General features: G+C 32.0%; 1 protein-coding gene across 1 annotated transcript; it reads right to left on the bottom strand.

The window, feature by feature from the left end:
• Positions 1-317: 317 nt before the first annotated feature.
• On the bottom strand, positions 318-19547 carry LOC129222595 (apolipoprotein D-like). Its single transcript, XM_054857113.1, has 5 exons — positions 19352-19547; positions 12133-12260; positions 9859-9944; positions 1285-1380; positions 318-486 (listed from the first exon to the last, which is right to left on the bottom strand). Exons 1-5 carry the CDS (start codon positions 19463-19465, stop codon positions 362-364), a joined length of 549 nt encoding a protein of 182 aa, XP_054713088.1. The 5' UTR covers positions 19466-19547; the 3' UTR covers positions 318-361.
• Positions 19548-20215: the final 668 nt, after the last annotated feature.

Raw genomic sequence — 20215 nt, 5'->3', positions numbered from 1 at the left:
GCTTAAGACTAGACACAAATATTTTTCAACCTTTCTGATGTTGCCAAAATTAAACGATTATTACACAAAGTTTAACGATATCTCACAACAAAATCTCAATGTTTTTAAATGTTCACGTCTTTTTAATATTTTTTTATGGTGAATACCGATATCACAAGAAATACAGCTGATTGAATGAAGAAACAATAGCTTCTCTTGCATGAAAGGCAGCTTGCTCCTGTCACACCATGTTGGGTGTTTTACTAGTATCAAAGCAATGTTCATCACAGGACCCCTGAAAAAAGTAGCACTGTTTCCTTTTCTATTTTATAAAATAATTATACAGCTTTTTAAACAATTTTATTAAAAAATCATAAAACAGTTAACAATCTTGCTTGGTTTCCGTCAATCGGCTTCGATTAATTTTGTATTTATCTAGAAGTTCGTAGAGGTTGTTTTTAACCGACTCATCAAGAGTAGGTGTCCTTGAAAGAATCCACAGATATTCTGTAAAAACAGAGATAAAATATTTATAAATATTATTATTGCAATGCAGTATATATTTAGCGGCAAATGCGTGTCACTTTCCAAATTATGTTGTTTAAAATGTAAAATTGCACTTGATAATAGGGGAAAAGTTGAATAAACGTTTAAATTTTTCAAAAAGTCAACATTTGTTTCCACTAAAAAATGGAAAGAAAAGAGAAGAAAGAGAAAATTAAGCTTCGAGAACCAGAAATTAAAAAAAAAATTAGAAAGCATGGAAATATTAGTTTTACTGCTCTTTGCAAATGAGGATTTTCATAAAATTTGAAACATGTCCTTTTTTGAGCAAAACGAAGAAATAACATGAAAATTATAAAACAAAAGTGATACATTGTAAATAACTGGGAATTTTTCAAAATTATATATAACTTCATTTAATAACTCATACTATTTAACTACTATCATTTCTCGTTAAAATATTTTCCCTTTATCGGGAGCAAATATAAAGTTTTTAATATAAACATAAATCAGCAAGAATATGTGTAAAAACTAATATGTGTTGGGACTTTCACCATTTATTTTCAACACATGCTTTTAATTTCTCTGTATGTCTTACGATATTTTCTTAACGCATTGCTCTGTCATTACCTTACAAATGAAATTTTAAAAATAGTGCATGTATTTTCACAAATGTAGAGATGTTTCATCTAAACATAGAACTATAAATACACAGCCACGATTTTCTGTCAATAATTCACTAAACCGAAAAAAAAACTGGAAATTGTAAAATAAAGCATATTAAATTTATAATTTACTTACCAGCATTAAAGAGATTCAGTACGCTGAAGCAGGAATATACAACAGAGTACCTTTCATAATCTGTATCTAAGATCCAATAATCAGCTTTGACGGGCGCTGCAATAAATATTAACGTAATTCCACTTTCTTTTCAATGAAAGAAAATTATTATATTACATGAGTTTCAGAGAGACTAATATACAGAGTGACCAGTAATTAACGCGCAGATGTTAAAAATTAATTTCTCGAAAACTACTAATTCAAAAAAATCCATTTGAATTCTAAAACAAAGTAAAAAAGAAAATCTAATTTGAACTCTGAAACTTTGAATTCAAATTATGTTTTTCACAATCACGAGTTGCGACAAGACCCTACTCATTAGAGTTATTGTTTCTAGAAATGGCTCCCCCCCCCCCAAGCATGTCCCTCCTCCTGGGTGGTTATGTGTGTATAGTTGTGTGCGTGCGGGCTTAAGTGCGTGCACGTCGGCCTGTGTATGTGTGTAAAGGCGCTCACGCGTTAGCGAGTGTGTATGAGCATGCGTGTGAAGGACATGGACGCCACCACCCAGCAGAAGTGGATTCCGGGGGACAGTGCTCAGGAACAGAGCAGCCGTGCCGCCGCCGCGCCGGTGGGCGGTGGTGCTGCTGGTCCAAGCTGAAAAATAATCCCAACGTCAAGGACTGTCAAATGAGAACAATAAGCAATCGTGATTGCTCAATAAATGGGAATTTGTATGATACATGTTCGATGCGTCTTTCATCTCTAGATATAATATGGCGCAATTAAATAGCGAAATTCTACATTACTCGTTGAAGGGTCGCAGTTTCAGTGCTTTAAATAACTGTCTGAATTGCAGTTTTCAGGTCTTCGATGCTCTTGGGGCTTCTAGGGTAAACTTTGTCTTTGATATCATTCCACAAAAATGAATCGCAGAGGTTCAAGTCAGGAGAATATTGTGCCCAATTAATTCCCATATTTTTCAGTTTTGGGTACCCTAAAGTCAGAACCCGCTCATTAAAGTGATCTTCAAGCAGATCAAGCACTTCCTTGGTGCGATGAGGTGGTGCGCCATCTTGCATGAAGCACGTGCTTTCGATATTCCGCTTACTTTGAATTGCTCGAATGAACTGATTTCCCAAAATTTCCATATATATTTCAGAAATAAGTCTGTTCGTTGTTTTAAGTTTAAACTCAGTTGCCAACTTTCTCTGAGTCACAATTGGGCTGTTGTTGTTCGAATAATACGTTTGAACCAAGAAAATGCGCTCAAAAACGCTATATCTCGACATTTTCACTGAAAAATTAACAACAAAAGCCAACTGAATGAGCCTGCGCAAAAAAAAAAAAAAAATCCTTCAACGCACTGTATCTAACCGCCAAGTTTGGACTTGGTACGACAAACAGTTTTCGAGAAATTAAGATTTCTTTTCAACGCGATAATTACTGGTTCCCCTGTATATTCAGTATTCTATTCGTTTTGCACTGAAAAACAAGTTGAAATTAGTTTTTATTAAAAACAAAAATTAGATTTTATTCAAATGAAAAACTGATTGTTTTGGAGCATAATTTTATTACAATGCATGTAAAAAGAACCAATTTCGGGAAAATCATCATGCCTTAAATATTTGAACGCAAAGAGATAAAAGTTTGAGAGCTGAACTTTAGCTACGCAATGAGAAAACTACAGAGCGTTTGGGAATTTTGCTTCTTTATCTTCTCGAGGTATTTAAGAGCCATTATTTTGAAATTCAGACAAAAAACGGAAATTTTGGCAGTGACCATTTTTAATGTAAATATTTATATATATTCTTTCTTATTGAACAAAATTATTTTCTTCTGTATATATCAAAATTTATTGTTTATCAGTGTGGAGTATTGTTAAATTTTCTCGTACGTCATCCCATAATTTGTGAAATTTAACATTGTTGAATGTGTACAAAAGGATGACGTATTTAATAAAAAAAAAAAAAGTGACCATTTTTGATTTTTCTAATTTTTTTATATGTTAAAGTAGGTCATAAGAAGTGCACATTCTGAAATTTTTAGCTTTCCAAAAAAATTCTTTCGCTCGTTAAAAATTCCCAAAGTTTGAGGTTGTGCAGCGCTTTTTTAGAAAAATTCTATAAGTCGCATTTCAGTGCGCTATAGCTTTTTACAGAAACACCACCTCACGGTTATGTTTATATTTATTGGTTGTACTCTAGTGATGATGACTTCATAGTTATTTTGGTTGGGGATTGTTGCTTCCTTCAGATAAGGGGTCGCAAAGTATGGATTTTATCCGTTTTCGCGCAAGTTTAACCTGCGTTATTTCCCCCCAAAAAGCTACCCCACGAAATAAATGTGACATATACTGAAAGTTTATTCTTTGAAGAGAGTAAATAGCACAAAATTTGTTTAAGGTTTAATTTTTTTTTAGGAGAAAAATGCCCTGATATTTTTCAAATTTTCAAAAATTGTGCTTTTTTGATCACAATTAACTCAAAACAGCATCACTAGGAAAAAAAAAACCTTTTATATATTATGGTACCTGGCTATGTGTAAAACATCATGAAAAAGAAAACAGCATGGGATCTCTTCTTGTTTTCTAGAAAATAATTCTTTTTGTAGCTCATTTTATGCGTTTTCATGTGAGTAAAACTGTGTCCCGTATGCAGATTAGATCTGCTAAAACTTAAAGGATGTAATAAGAATGTATATATGTATGTATAAAGAAAGAGAAAAAGACTAGCACTACATTATTTTTCTGATTTTTATAAATTGATGGTATTTTATTAGCAGGTAAATCAGAAAACGATAAATCGATATATATATATATATATATATATATATATATATATATATATATATATATATATTTTGATAGCAATATAAGGATTGAACAAGAAAGAGAAATTCTTTTAAAAGAACGAAAAAATGAAAAATCCCAAAATACTCTGGGGCCTCATCATGGGGTACTCCCCAAGGGTTTCTACCCTTGGGGGATACTATGGTTACTATCTATCCCCAAGGGGTCTACCAGTATCATAGAGCAGCCTATGGCGCCTATTGAACTGAGTAGTGAAGTTCATTTTGGTTGACTTGTCCAGATTATAAATACAGTACATTTCTTTATATATATATATATATATATATATATATATATATATATATATATATATATATATATATATATATATATATATATATATATATATATATATATATATATATATATATATATATATATATATATACTGGTAGATGCCTGACCAAGACCATAAGAAACTGAACTCTGAACAGGTATTTGAAGATGACATAGAAAATAGACATTTAGAGGAAAGTGAAGCAGATTTTATTCATGAAATTTCTTCCACTGCTATGGACATAAATAAAAAAGAATTATTTTGGGATTGATACGATAAATCATTATATATATTTATATATATATATATATATATATATATATATATATATATATATATATATATATATATATATATATATATATATATATATATATATATATATATATATATATATATATTATATATATAATATCGATTGATCGTTTTCTGATTTACCTGCAATTAAAATACCATCAATTTGTAAAAATCAGAAAAATAAAGTAGTGCTAGTCTTTTTCTCTTTCTTTATACATACATACATACATTCTTACTACATCCTTTAAGTTCTAGCAGATCTAATCTGCATACTGGACACACGTTTTACGCACGAGAAAACGCATAAAATAAACTACAAAAAAAAATTATTTTCTAGAAAACAAGGAGAGATCCCATGCTGTTTTCTTTTTCATGATGTTTTACACGTAGCCAGCTACCATAATATATAAAAGGTTTTTTTTCCTAGTGATGCTGTTTTGAGTTAATTGCGATCAAAAAAGCACAATTTTTGAAAATTTGAAAAATATCAGGGTATTTTTCTCCTAAAAAAATTAAACCTCAAACAAATTTTGTACTATTTACTCTCTTCATAGTATAAACTTTCAGTATATGTCACATTTTTTTCGAAGGGTAACTTTTTGGGGGGAAATAACGCAGGTTAAACTTGCGCGAAAACGGATAAAATTCATACTTTGCGACCCCTAATCTAAAGAAAGCAACACCCCCAAACAAAATAACTATGAAGTCATCATCACTAGATACAGTACAACCAATAAATATAAACATAACCGTGGGGTGGTGTTTTTGTAAAGAGCTAAAGTGCACTGAAATGCGACTTTTAGAATTTTTCTAAAAAAGCGCTGCAAAACCTCAAACTTTGGAAATTTTTAACGAGCAAAAAAAAATTTTTGGAAGGCTAAAAATTTCAGAATGTTCACTTCTCATGACCTACTTTGACATATAAAAAAATTAGAAAAATCAAAAATGGTCACTGCCACACCTTGTCTGAACTTCAAAATAATGGCTCTTAATTATCATCACTATTGCACATCAATTTATGAATTTGGTTTGCAAACTCAATTTTTATGATTAGAGACTTATCTTCGCTTTAAATTATCACACACACCCAGTAAGTATCAAAGAATTAATCTAAAAAGTATTTCGTAGAGGGGAAAAAGTCACGCTAAGTATATAGAAGAGAAATAGAATTTAAGATTTAAACAAAAAAAAGTTATATAACGTCAGAAAATATTTTAGTTATTAATAATGTGGAAATACTTTTACTGAACCTTGTGCCTTAATACGGAATTTTGCTAAAAGTTAACTGATTTTTCAAATGTTAAAAATTAGTTGGATATTTCTGACACATTGGTGTTTTGTGTTGATGAGAATTCGATAGTTGTGCATTGTTGCTGAGTATTGTTAATTTTAAGAATTCCACAAAAAACTAAATTAGATGATTATTTCAATTTATATACTAAACTATCTATTCTATTTTCTGTAATTATTTCTATTGTCTAATTTCTATTTCTGTAATTTTTAGCGACAACAAAAGAACATTGACGCATCGGTTTCATTGAACTACAACTGGTCAGGTTAATTAATAATTAGTATAAATGACTAGTTATGGGCACTCAACCAGTAATGAGCAGGTTTATCATGTATCGTTATTATCAAGTTTGTAATTGATATTCCTCAGCGGGTTCTCAAATAGCATCGTTCAAGAACACTTCCACCACATTGCAGTGTTTCGATTAGTACAAGCTAGGTGGACAAAGTCTTTTTTTTCTCTAGAGAACTTTATTTCGAGGAGGGATTTCTTTGAAGAATGTTTGAAGCACCCAAAAATTTGGATAAAAAAAAATACATTGTATAATGTACTCGAGTGTGCTGACTATAATATGTCTTATTAATAACGGGAGAGGTGCAGTTATTATATACCAAAAATGTAGCCCGAGTACAAATGGATACAAATCATTGACATCACTTGAAAGTTTTGAAAAGAGCAAAAAAATATCCTTCGTTCATCTTTAAAAAAATTTTTACTGTTGCTTTATTGTCACATAGATTAATTAAATTAGAAAAAAGCTCCTACCAGTATAAACAATATCCGTCTTGAACGATTAAATCATATGAAATGAGGAACACTTAAATTTTGTGTGATAAAATGATGTCTGGAACTCAACTGATTTATTTTATTACAAGCGGATACGTACTTTTGAACCTAATTGCTCACGTGAAGGAAGCCTCGAATTTGTTTGAAAAATCACATTTATTTTCACACCAAGAAATAGTGATAATGCAAAATTTATTCTACTCATTATATCAGATGTTGTTTGTGGTATAAAATATATTTTTTACACATAATGTATGATATTTAAATTCACTTAATTACAAATTTTACTCTGAGTTAATATTAATAAAATTTTGCTTTTAAATTTTTCAAAGCTTTATTGTGGTCATTCTTTTTTCAACAAGCTCTAATTTCCGCGTGATTAATTATACGAAGCATTAGCGAGTCCGGCATTTCCCACACTGTCACCGATACTGTCAGTGTTTAATTAATGTTAAATTCATTATCATCATCACTATCATTTTTCATATATGTTTTCTTCTTCAGTTTTTTGAACAAATAAGTTTGTGGCATTTTGGAACAGAATGATTTACCTGGAGTTAAATCATCAGGCAGATTTGTAGACTTAGACAAGAGTTCGAAAACATCTATCTGTTTCATTGGATATTCTAAGTTTAAGCAACTTCTGATCATCTTCTAACAATTCAGTAACTTCCTTAGTCACTCTTTGGTAATCTTTTTTATGACATTGCTCACCATTGAGAACACCTTCACAATCACAATGTAAAACAGAGCTAAACTGAATGGCACATTAAACTTTTACAAAAATATCTCATGAGTTTTCTTAGCAAAAAGCAAAATAAGTGTAGAAGGAACTAGTAAATACGCACTAATGCACTCAGTCATTACTAGTAAAAATGTGCATCAGTTAAAGCTACAGTTTATAATATGATATAATTTTTCATTGTGGCTAATTAAAAATAAACAAAAAACGATTATGATAAATGTATGGTCTGAGTCAGGAGACGTAATTTCCGAAGAACTCTCCTGTTGTTTATTTGTTGTGCTCTCAAAATGTTCATTTGTTATTCCTTCATAAATTCTAACTCATTGTTGCACATTCCATTTGATGAATTTGAAAATACGTTTTTCGTTCTGCCCTGTTTTGATAGCAATGAGTTAGAAATCTATCATGTTTTAACTTACTGATTCCATATATTACTTTGCTTCCTATTAAGAGAGTTCAGTTCATGTAGTCTACCTTCTTTACTAAAAATTAAGGTTTTTGACGTTGATGAGACTATCGGAACATAGGAATTTATTTGGAAATTTTTTCTCTAGAATGTAGCTGTTGATACTTGCAAACTATGTAATGAAATACTTTAATTATTTGTTTTTATGAGAGGAAAGTATATTTCAATATCATACATTACGTGTAAAAAGGTTATTTCATACCACAAAATAGCATCTGGTATAATGAATAGAATAAGTTTTGCATTATGATTTCTTGGCGTGAAAAAAAAATGCAATTTTTAGGACAACTTCGAGCTCCATATTTTTAAAACTATTAACAGATCACATATGAAATTTTTGCCACATATTTACTACTATAAGAAGGTTATGCAGTTGAATTTTCATAGATCTTCGTTCAGTCTCTTTTCGTACATTTAATCTTAAATTTAGCATTTTTTTCTCAAAGATGTCAAGATTGACTAAATATATAAAAAAATGACTTTCTTCAGACGTTTCATACTGCTTCTGAGAATAGTTCTATAAGATGTCTACCAAAGGGGGGAAAAGTAAGAGTGAGTCTTACTTCCTTCTACTAATATTTTTATGATAAAAATGTAAAATTTCACACGTAAAATCTAATTTTTAAGTCAATGTTACACAAATTTGTTAATAATTATCAGAAAAATAACTAGCATAGAAATTTAGGGCATTTTCTGCTTAATCTAATGGTTTTAAATTATTTTGATATGTTCATAAATAAAAAAGTTTCATGAGTTTTGTAAAGTACTATTTTCATGAAAATTCAATTCCGTAGCTACTGAAAAGTGGTTGCCAAAAAAAATTCTGAAGGCTTAAAAAATTTTAAATCACTGTTTCAGTCCCAATATGACAGTTAATTAACAGACAAAAAATTTAAAAGTAGTTATAACAAGCAGGTAGCCCTTTGTGAGTATACTACAGAAAACCATCGAATTTGAAGAACGCGATTTTTCACATGCGTTAGTTTACAATGGTGCCGACATTTCTTTCTTTTTTTTTTTTTTTTGTGCATTTCCTTAAGATAATTGAATATACCTAGATAATTGAATGACCATTACTAGTTTTTAGTATAACCATAACTAAGCGACGGAGACCCTACCTGGTCAAACCCGTGTATCCCAGTTTATTTCAAAAAATTCATAAATCAAAGTGCAACTGCTAAAATGTAGCACAGTTAGAATAAATTTTCCCATGAACTATAGCTGCGGCATTTGTACCATAACTTAAAAAAATCCCCTAAGCATGCCCACAACTAGTCATTTACCCGATAAAATAGTTCATACCTGCCTAAATTATTATTAGCTATTCCTTCAATTGAATATGAGGGTTAATTATTACCTTATTAAGCGTATTTATAATACCTTCTTATTTATACGTATTCATCTCAGACATTTAAGAATCAAGGTACAGTATAGTTAATGAGTTACTGCAAGTTCATTACGTGTCCTCAATTCAAATTCCTTACGGTGACAAGTGAGCTCTTGCATAAAAGTTTGCAACACGCAGTCTCCCCAGTTTCGCAGACAAGCAATTTCCTTCCCCCCTGTTTTTCAGTTTCAATAATACCTTTTGATGTGTGTCGGGGGGGGGGGACATTTTAAACGTAGGGGAAGCTGGGGATAAACCAGTAGCAATGGTCTAGTTGCCTGATAAAATGAACTTTTTATAAGCCCAGGAAAGATCAACAATAAGTCGAAATCTTTGTTCAAAAAAAAGGTTCAAAATAACTTCCTGCTTACGTGAACTTCTGTTTACTAATTACGAAACGAAACTGATCTTAAGATGAAAGGATTTTAAGAACTATTAGTTTGGCAGATGAAAATATACTTTAGCTGACAGAAAAAGATGTATTCTTTATCTTACCTCCAGGGAACTTAACTTTTAACTTGGCGGGAACGTTTTTGTCAGGAATAGTTGCTTTTCCTTCAATAGTGCTTGGTTTTCCGGTCCTAAAAATTTAAAAAATAGTTGTTGAAACATAGAAATCTTTTTTTGTTACTTTTTCTAGTAAAACTCATTAATAGTGCGAATGAAAGTTGAAAAAAAGTCTTAATACAATAACAATCATTTAAATTTTTAAATGATAAAAATTGTAGAGAAAGAAGAGTAAAAAAGGAACGCTCTAGTGAAGTAGCAAAATGTAGTGATTTAAAACGACTAAATTTCTCAAAGATTTGGATTACGAAATTGTAGAACGGTTTCAAACGAGGCTCGAGCGCCCCGAAACAAAAGAAGTTGGACAAAGAATTGCACGTTTCCCTGTGTCTCTAAAGGGGTTTCCCGTTCATCTCCTCTTTTTACGGGGGTGGAAATAGGGTCAAAAGGTTCAATGAAATGTCGTGAGAAGGGGGTAAAAAGTTGTAGGTTTTTTTTTTTTTTTTTTTTTTTTTTTTTTTTTTTTTTTTTTTTGGCTTCTCAGGTGTTACACTTTCTGACACCCCGGGCTCTAGAATGAAAATGACAGTAGATAAGCTTCTTGGAATCATTCCTAACCCCTGAGAGAAATAATGAACGGTGGGAGAAATTTTTGAAAACCTTCCTCGAGTTGCTTCGACGCAATAAACTGCGGTTTTTCCAGAAAAATTATATTTGACTTCGAAAACTATTCGACATGACAAGGTTTTGATTAAAAACTCTTCGGCACAAGAATAAAAAATATCATTAGATAAATACGCAAAATCAAGGGGGAAAATACTTTTTCGTCATATCAAGGTTCTTGAGATATCGAGAGTATACTGTATATTGATTGTGCGTTTTATGAATCAGATATGCTCGGCATGATGAATGATTTTAATACCATCTTTCGAGATAGAGTCCGTATAAATGTGTATGTACAAGTCCTTCATCGATTCTTGAATAATTTCCTATCGAGTTCGAAAGGATTAATTTTAAACTGTATAGATGCTTATCATTGATTACAGGAACGGAAAATAGCGGGGGCGAGAGGGGTGGTTGCACCGCCAAATTTTTCACTAAAAATAATAAAAAAATGGGTTAATTCAATTCAAAGAACCTGCATTTTCCTGCATTTTCAGAATAGAAAAAACTGATGGAGAATAATTGTTTGCCTTAACTAAAGAAGTAATCTCTTCATATGGGTTAAATATTTCAAACATGTGTACTCTATATTCAGTAAGTTACCGCCCTATAGCCAGGGCTAAAGCAGATATTATATTAGCACTCACCAGCCAGGCATAGGAGTGACTACGCTGAAGGTGGAAAACCTCTTAATGAAGCCAAGAGTGTCAAACAAACTGGTAGCCAATACAGAATCAGTACTGACCAGATGAGTGACCGAAGCAATGGTTCGGTTCAACTCGAAGATTGAAGGCATGGCAGGTATATTCAGTAAGTTACCGCCCTATAGCCAGGGCTAAGGCAGAAATAAGCACGAAGGAAATTAAGCTCGAAACTGCAGTCCTCGGCTGAAATTGACTGAGCTGGCGGTCATGTATTTCTGCCTTAGCCCTGGCTATAGGGCGGTAATTTACTGGATATACCTGACTTGCCTTCACTCTTCGAGTTGAACCGAACCATTGCTTCGGTCACTTGTCTGGTCAGTGCTAATTATCATCCAACTATCTCTTTCTAGGTCGTCCTCTGGTCTGGTTCCCAAAGGTTTCCATTTCAGGATCTTTTTCAGTCTAAAATTATTGTCTGTTCGCTCAATGTGACCAAACCATGAAAGACGGTGGGCTTTTATAAAGCGAATTATATTTTTTCCTTTAAGGATATTCTCAATTTCAATATTAGTTCTTACTCTCCACTGATCACCCACCTTCAAAGGACCAGTGGTTCTACGTATGACCTTTCGCTTAAAAATCAGTAGATCTTCTTCATCGTTTTTATTCAGAGTCCAGGTTTCACTTCTATATGTCACAATCGGTCGGATGATTGCTTTATACAGTCTGTATTTTAATCATTTCGACAGCAATTTGTTTTTCAGAAGGTAGCTGTATAGAAAATATGCTGTTCCTACCTACAACAAAATTAAGCGCTCGGTTTCTGCTTACAGTTCATCCGTCGTCTCTCCGTGGCACAACTATACAAAACGCCGAAATCAACCGGTAGCCGATCTATATATCTAAATTTAAACTTAGATATTATGTTCAAAAAGATGAAAAAACTGTTGGTCACCTTTCGTTGACGCCTGAGTTCACAACAGACACGTAGTCTCCTTGAGCCGTGTAGTTTGCTTTATTACATTTCAATCCTGCCTCGAACGTAGTGGGATTTTTCTCAATTTCGTACCATACACCAACGTACTGAAATGAGAGAAAATAATACACTTATAGAAATTAATTGATCTTCGTCATCTTTAGTATTTTTACAGATGTCTTTAAACTGGTGGAAATTTAAAATGTTGTTATTTTTATTTACTTAAATTAGAAGCAAAAGTGTACGATATTATTATTATTATTATTATTATTATTATTATTATTATTATTATTATTATTTATGCTATTGCTCAAGAATTCTTCAGAGTTAAAATACATTAATTTAAAACAAAAATTAAAAGATACATAATTAATGTATCCAAAATGATATATTAATGTTGTGGCCATGCAGTAAAAAACGGTCCTATGAGCCAAAAAAGTTTTTCTAATGACAAACATGACAAAATTAGGGGCGTTGCTCTCAATGGGCCTCTTGGCAGCGCGAAAGGTGCGACGGTGCGAAGAACAAAAAAAAAAAAGAAATTGCGTGTCGTAAACGCAGACGATAGAAGTGAAACTTTTATCTTTCTTTTTATTTACATTGTAAACTGTCACTTCACCCGCGCATTTTCTCTCACGCCACGCTCTAGTTCTTCCTGCGCTTGACTTAGGCATATTCACAACAAAATTGTATATTTTCGTCTAGAAAATAGATTATAAACAACGGGAAAGCGAAACAGTACTCGAAATCCGCTTTTTAGATGTTGCCAAAAACAATGAAAAATAATAGTAATTAGAAAGTTAATTTTGTTAATAAAAGTTAACAAACTAATTTTAATGCTCAAAACCCACAAATTTATGCTTGCCAAAGTTCAGCAGTGAGAATAATTTGTTAAATTCATAAACAAAACTTTTAATTGCTATTATTTTTCATTGTTTTTGGCAACAATTAAGAAACAACTACGTCACTTCCCTCACACAAAAAGGTTGCGAATTAGAATTTCAAAGCACTCCCATAAAAAGTTTCACTTCAAAAAACCATATGTTTGGAATCTTAAAAAAGCAATCCTACAGTTGCTGATTAAATATTTTGCTCCATAAAGGTACAATGTGGGATGTTTTTCAATAATGCACTGCTTAATATACATTTAATATTATTACTTTGTTTTTAAATCATTGTTTTGTCTGTTTTACAGGATGTATTAGGTGGGAGGATGAAAATAGAATAGCTTTTTTCAATTTTGGAAAAACTACATTTTATATTAAGGGGAAAAAATGCTTTTCATATACTTAACCTTAAATACTATGCGTAGGCTTATTCGCGGTGTTATACAAATAACTGAGAGTAACATATCGCACCCCGCAAGGAAAGTGACACAACTCAAAATTAGGGGAATGCGTTCTAATGATTGATTTGAAATATAAACTAAATAAAATTTTGTTTTCTTGGTAAAATGATAATTTGATTTTTCTCGGATAATTAACTAGTAAGGATTAGCCGTTTTAATCTTTAAAACGTAAATCAAAATGCTAAAGAGCTCTTATAGCCTGACAAAGGACTTTCAATTTATATTTATAGGGTAGACCGATCAATGAATGCATATTTAAGCTCAGTTCAATGTGGTAAAATTCATATCAATGTTAAAACTAGTATTTTTGACAGTAAACACAATTTTCAACTGACTATCACAGTGAAAGAATTTCAACTGGATCAGAGTATTCACAGAATTTCAATTTCTTCGCTGTTACTTTTTTTAATACATAGAGATACATCTTACCATGTTAAAGAGTTTTGGATAATTTTTACGGTACTGTGTTAAGATTTTTGAAGGGTAAACCCGAAAAAAAACGAGCTGATGTGTGCATCACATGACTTCCTTTTACTCCAATTTAATGTCATTTCCCCATTATTCGCTATTTTAATGTGATTCAATATTTATTCTCTAAATATCACCAACAATGGCCAAATTGAAACCAAAAAAAAAAAAAACTCCGCCAAATTTGTCGCCAAGTTGGCGACAAAACTTGGCGACCAAAAGACTGGCGATATATCGCCAAGTGTCCGACAAATTATAACGCCACTTGAGTTTACATCGAAATTAACAATGATTTCCCCCCAAAAAGGTGCAAAAGACCCCCTTAGGAACATCCGAAAGCAACCAAAAGGGGAGGTGCACAACTAGACCCCACTACGAGTCTATGTACCAAATTTCAACTTTCTAGGACATACCATTTTTGAGTTATGCGAGATACATACGCACATACGCACATACGCACATACACACATACGCACATACACACATACGCACATACACACATACGCACATACATACAGACGTCACGAGAAAAGTCGTTGTAATTACCTCGGTGATGGTCAAAATGGATATTTCGCGTGTCTATACATTCTTAGGCACTTTTCCGCATGTGGTCGAATCGAAAAAAAAACTCAACATTCATTTGGGGGTGAGCAAAATGGAAATTAAAGGCGATTTTTGAGTGAAAATTTTTTCGCGAATACAATACTTCCTTTTTTGTAAAAGGAAGTAAAAATGTATACCAACCCAGTGAATGAACATTACAATAGACCCTGTGGACAAGAAAGCATTTTCTAGTCCTTTTCTGTTAGCAAATGTGTAGATGGAAGTTACTACTGCCAATTCATCTAAGAATAAACTTTTGAAACCTTATTTCTGAAAAATCAAAAATTAAATAACAATATGTTCCTCCTCTGGTCGGTCTAACCTATACAACATCCTCACAAAGAACGTATCGCACTTTCTTCAAAAAGAAATGAATGGAACCTGAGTTTAAAAAAATAGGTAATAAAATTAAAAAAAAAAAAAAAAGAAACATGGAGGAGTAATTATAATCATAATGGAGTTAATGTCTTCCTCATCTAAAACTTGCTGTCACAATTTGTCCAAAAACAATTGAAACACAAAAGATTATTTCGATTCTAGTAACAACTGAAGCAATATTTACTTTGTCACAATCACTTATGAAACAATACTAACGTGACGCAGAAATCTCCAACTGTCGCTCACCTATTGTTCGTTACTAAATTTGAATCCATCACTTAAAGGCATACTTAAGTTTCCTGGAAAGAAACTTTCAAGTGTGTTTGAACATTTTAGCCAAGCAGGTAGGAGTTGCTTGCATCAGCAGAAATAATCTCTACATAATATAAAATGAAGTCTCCAAAAAGCGTCTGTGTGTTTGAACTCTCAAAACTCGAGAACTACCCGACCGATTTCACTGATATTTTCACAGTTTGTTCCTTTAATTCCTGAAAATTGTTGCAGACCAGTTCGAAAAAAATTCGATGAATAGTTCTTTTTTTTATTGCAATTTAGGTCCAATTTTCACGTAAATTCCCAAATATGGGAATGAAAAATTACTTGCACATATTAATGTTACATATCGTTGGAAAGGGTAGTTTTCCGCGTTCTACGCAATTTGTTTCAATGCTCTAACTTATTTACGGCAGGAGTTATTTACGTGTTTAGGTCGAATATTTTTAGTCTTAGCTGAAATTTAGGCACTACTTTCTTCATTAAACAACCAATAAAAAGTGAAGGAATTGTCCCACAATTTTCTTTTTGACACCATTGGAAAAAGCGGCATTTTTTACATCAGATCCTGAGCTTCTATCTCGAAAGGAAAAAAAAGTTACAAGCCTTTTTATACCAAGCTCAAAAAATCTCATTTCCATTCAAATTGTTAATCATTTTCTTTCATTTTAATTCCTTAAACTTATTTTGTGTTTCCATGGTTACGCTTTTTAAGTCCATCTTTCTCGATTTAATTTCTTAAAAGTATTTTGATATCTGTCGTCAATGTTCGGGAGAGAAATTTTGCATGATGTTTTTATTTATTTATTTATTTAAGCCTGATTGCAGAATATGTGTCACTTGACACAATTTGTATTTTCAAGGTGAACCTGGCAAAGCCGGGCAACGCAGCTAGTATCATTATAAGTTACGCGTGCTCGTTTTTCTTCTCCTTTTGCTTTTCGAAAAATATCTTCAGTGATTAACGTTCTTCCTCATTTAAATTTATGTTTTTTTTTAACTCTCATAATAATAATTAGAATGTAAATCAAAAAATAGGCCGAATAAGGTTCATATCTACACATTTATCTTCCATCAATGTCAGTTCTCTTGGGGAAAATATTGCGATACAAACATTTAAACTTTATATAAACTACTTTCATATACATGTTACTTTTAGTGGAAAACCAAAAATAATTACTAATAACAAACCAGAACAAATTACATGTTAACATATTTAGAAAATGTAAAATAGCTGTCATTAATACATTTTATACAATCTATACACAAATATACAGGGTGTTCCGTTTTAACCTGCAAGACCTTTATTTTCATTACCGTTAATCCTAGATGTATACTTCCAATTGCAAAAATGTTCAAAATTAGATGCAGAGTTAAGACATTGAAAGTTTGAAGTAAAAATAAAAATAAGCCAAAACATGCAAAATTTAACTTTTTATACGGGTCTCAGGTCCCCTAGCTAATATTTAGAGAAATAATCTCCATGACACAAAAAACTTGACATTTGTGCAATCAAAACTCAAGGAAATATTCCATTTCAAAGTTATAAGTGACCATACAGAAGAAGAGATTGGAACTTATCGCCCTTTCAGATGAATGACAAGTTGTCAAAGTAAGAAAAACAAAGTACTTATATTTTCCATTTTCTATTGAAAAATAAATGCAAATGTTATGTCGTGAAAATGCAAAAACACACTACAAAGCCTCGAACAATTTGAGAAAACAGGTTCTATACACACATATCATTTTAAACGCTTATCAACCGCTAAGTTTTCCCCCAAAAGGTGTTATTGACGGCGAGTGAAAAGTGGTCTAACTCACAAAACGCTGCGTTTCATATCTCGGTGAAAATTGGTCGTACTAATGTCAAACTTTTTTTGTTGGAATTATTTTTCAATGGAAATTATTTCCCAAAATATAAGTTAGGGGACTTAGGGCTAGTATAAAAATTAAATTTCGTATTATTTGACTTGTTTTTATTTTCATTTCAAACTTTCAATATCTTAACCCTGCATCTGATTTTGAACATTTTTTGCAATTGGAAATAAACATCTCGGACTAACGGTTACGAAAATAAAGGTCTTGCAGGTTAAAATGGAACACCCTCTATATATAGAGAGAGAATTTAACACTGAACCTAATACAAAAGCAAAACTCAAATGTTTGCAATGCAAAAAAAGTTGAGAGGAAATAATTTAAATTTAATTACACAATAAATAGTCTTCGTTCTGCAGAACGAAGAAAAATAATTGTTTTTTCCAACTGTAAACATAATGTCAGCGTCTGCTGCAATTATTAACATCTGATTAATCGCCAGGACTAGCACCGTGATTGACAATAAAAGTCAGACCATACAAACCACTTCATTTATTTATTTTTACTTCAACTGTAGGTATAACTTTGTTCAAGTAGGTATAACTTTGTTCTGTATTGCAGATATTGCAATTAAGGTAGATGCGGGTATTAAGGCCTGTCGGCTAATAAGGCCTAGACACCAAAAATACAATTCAAAATATTCGTAGCCACTTAAGCTAGCTAATACTCATAGATGGAACTTCATACTGGTCGCGATACGTTGCTTTCTTGTTTCGACGGAGTGGTTGTGCAACACAAATAATAAAAAATCGTCCTACAGAATCGTAAATAATTTTTGTAACTTTAGTTTTGCGCTACAGTTTTCTGCTTTTAATGCTTCTATCGATCGTTCATGTCTGAATGATATATATGAACAAATTATTGTACTTTTGTGTGTTTCTTAATACACGATGCCAGCGGTTATTAAGGCCTAAGGCCTTATTATACTCCTTTGTTTTTGTAACAATGTTTCTGGGCTTCACATCTTATTTTAATCTTTCTCAGTATGTTATAGATGTTTATAAGTAATTACGACTGTTTACTATTTGGTTCAGTGTTATAGTAGTGCCTCAAACAGACCTTCTGGATGGTCTGTCACATGGTTTACGGTTCGAGTTCGGACGATGAAGAAGACAATCAGCGGCTCGCTCAGTTTAAAAGTACAGCATTTCAGGAGCTAATGCCTCCACCAGAAATGTACCGAAAACACCAAATCTTAGAAGAAAAGCCATTAATTATTAGGGAACTCTAGTCAATAAAGATCTATTTTACAAAAGCAAGTAAGAGATGAAAATAAAAAAAACGTAAACCCTCAAATAAGGAAATGATACTAAAGAAAACGATGCAAGTTGGTACTGTCACACTGGTGGGGAGGATAAGATGAATGACATGAGACTATGTCTAAAATACTTCAAGTGGAATCATAAAGAATGCGTCGGTTTTGACAGTCAGGTGGTAAATAAAGCTAACATAGTTTTGTTTACCAACTCCAACAAGTTCGTTAATACTGGTAAACTTGTAGTAGGAGTAATTTGACAACATTTGTTACTAGGTATCGATTATTAAATTCATTTTTTTTTTTTTTTTGCTTTCACGGTTCAAAATTGAAATGTTAAATAATGAAAACTACACAGTAGTTGCAAAAGTATGTAGAGCATAAATTAATATCTAGAAAAATATCCTCATATATATAATGGCCGATTCACTGATCGAGTAACGCTCCTGACGTCACCAACAATAAAACTCGAGCCAGACCATGATAATTTGATAATATTTTTTGGCAATGCATGACATGCAATAAAATGCTTTATTTTTGACAAGGTCGAACTGAATCCGTTAACTTAACTGTTTTACTGGTAAGACTATCATTTTAGGAGAATGAAGAAACGAAAAAGTGGTATCTACTGGAACGCTATCTACTGGAGTTTAGGGTTAATCCACTAGAGTTGGCGTTAAAATTCAACTATCAAAATATCACCAAACAGGCAATTGCTTCGTTCAAGTTTAGAAGCAATTTTCACCGATCATACCTTGACAGGCAATTTACTATTAAATAGATAATATTAGGGAGCAAAATTCAAATGTATTAAATAAAGGTTTCCTTTTTTTTTTTTTTTTTTTTGCTGGGAATTCTCAAAGTTGGTACATTTTTAGGAAGTGGACTGTGGTGGCCTGAACTTTGAGAACATTTGGTATAGACAATGGAATGAAACTGAGATAAAATAAAGAAACTGAAAAAAAAAACTTTTAAATAAGCACAAAAGTTACAATTACCTTTGTCAAATCAAAAGGCTCCTTTACCGAGACATCAGGACACCCACCAACATTTATCTTCTGACCATAAGCTAGTCCTACGAAGGCAGCGAGCAATAGCACTGTAAAACGCATTTTATTCCAAAATATGTTAAATTCCTCACAAAAAAAGAACAATTCGTTGTCGACTGACACTGAACAATGAGTGACAGGCTTTATATCACTGAAAACGAATTTATTGTGTTCGAATGTTTACCTTCCTTATGTAACATTTCTCGATCCATCACTCTGCAGATAAGGAACATTGATAAAGGGTAATCAAAGAGTTCGCAGGTGGTGCTTACAACTGGTATTTTTTTCTCATCTCACATTGATAGAAGAATGATTCAAGGAGATAATTTTGTACAATGATTGAGGATGTAAACGAAATAAAAACCTTATGTAAGCTTTTCATTCTCCATTGCAATAACTGAAAAGTGTCATTCACGTGTTTTAAAAAACCTGTTTGCTAATCGTGTATAAATAAAACAATTGACAACTAAAGCCATTTTCAAAATATATGGATAATATATTCTTAGATAATTAAATTTCATACTTTTGAACTTTTTCATGCGACAAGAGGGAGACTAAAAAATTAGATACGCATATACAAACTCTGTTTTATTCATTTAGATTTTTGCTTAAAATATAGATTAAAAAATAAGGAGTTTCAATTTTGAGACTTTGAAGGGTGCCCTATGGAGAGAACCCTCTAAAGTGCATCAGGATCTGACTCAAAGTTCTTTTAACAAAAGTTTCGTACTCTCGGTCTTATTTCATAAGAACAAGAGGGGCACATATGCTCTTTTATTTATATAGGTTTTTTGCTTAAAATAGAAATTTAAA

The sequence above is a fragment of the Uloborus diversus genome, chromosome 1, assembly GCF_026930045.1.
Source record: "Uloborus diversus isolate 005 chromosome 1, Udiv.v.3.1, whole genome shotgun sequence".
Taxonomy (NCBI): domain Eukaryota; kingdom Metazoa; phylum Arthropoda; class Arachnida; order Araneae; family Uloboridae; genus Uloborus; species Uloborus diversus.
The sequence above is the reverse complement of the archived record's forward strand: the minus strand, read 5'-3'. Positions and strand labels throughout refer to the sequence as shown.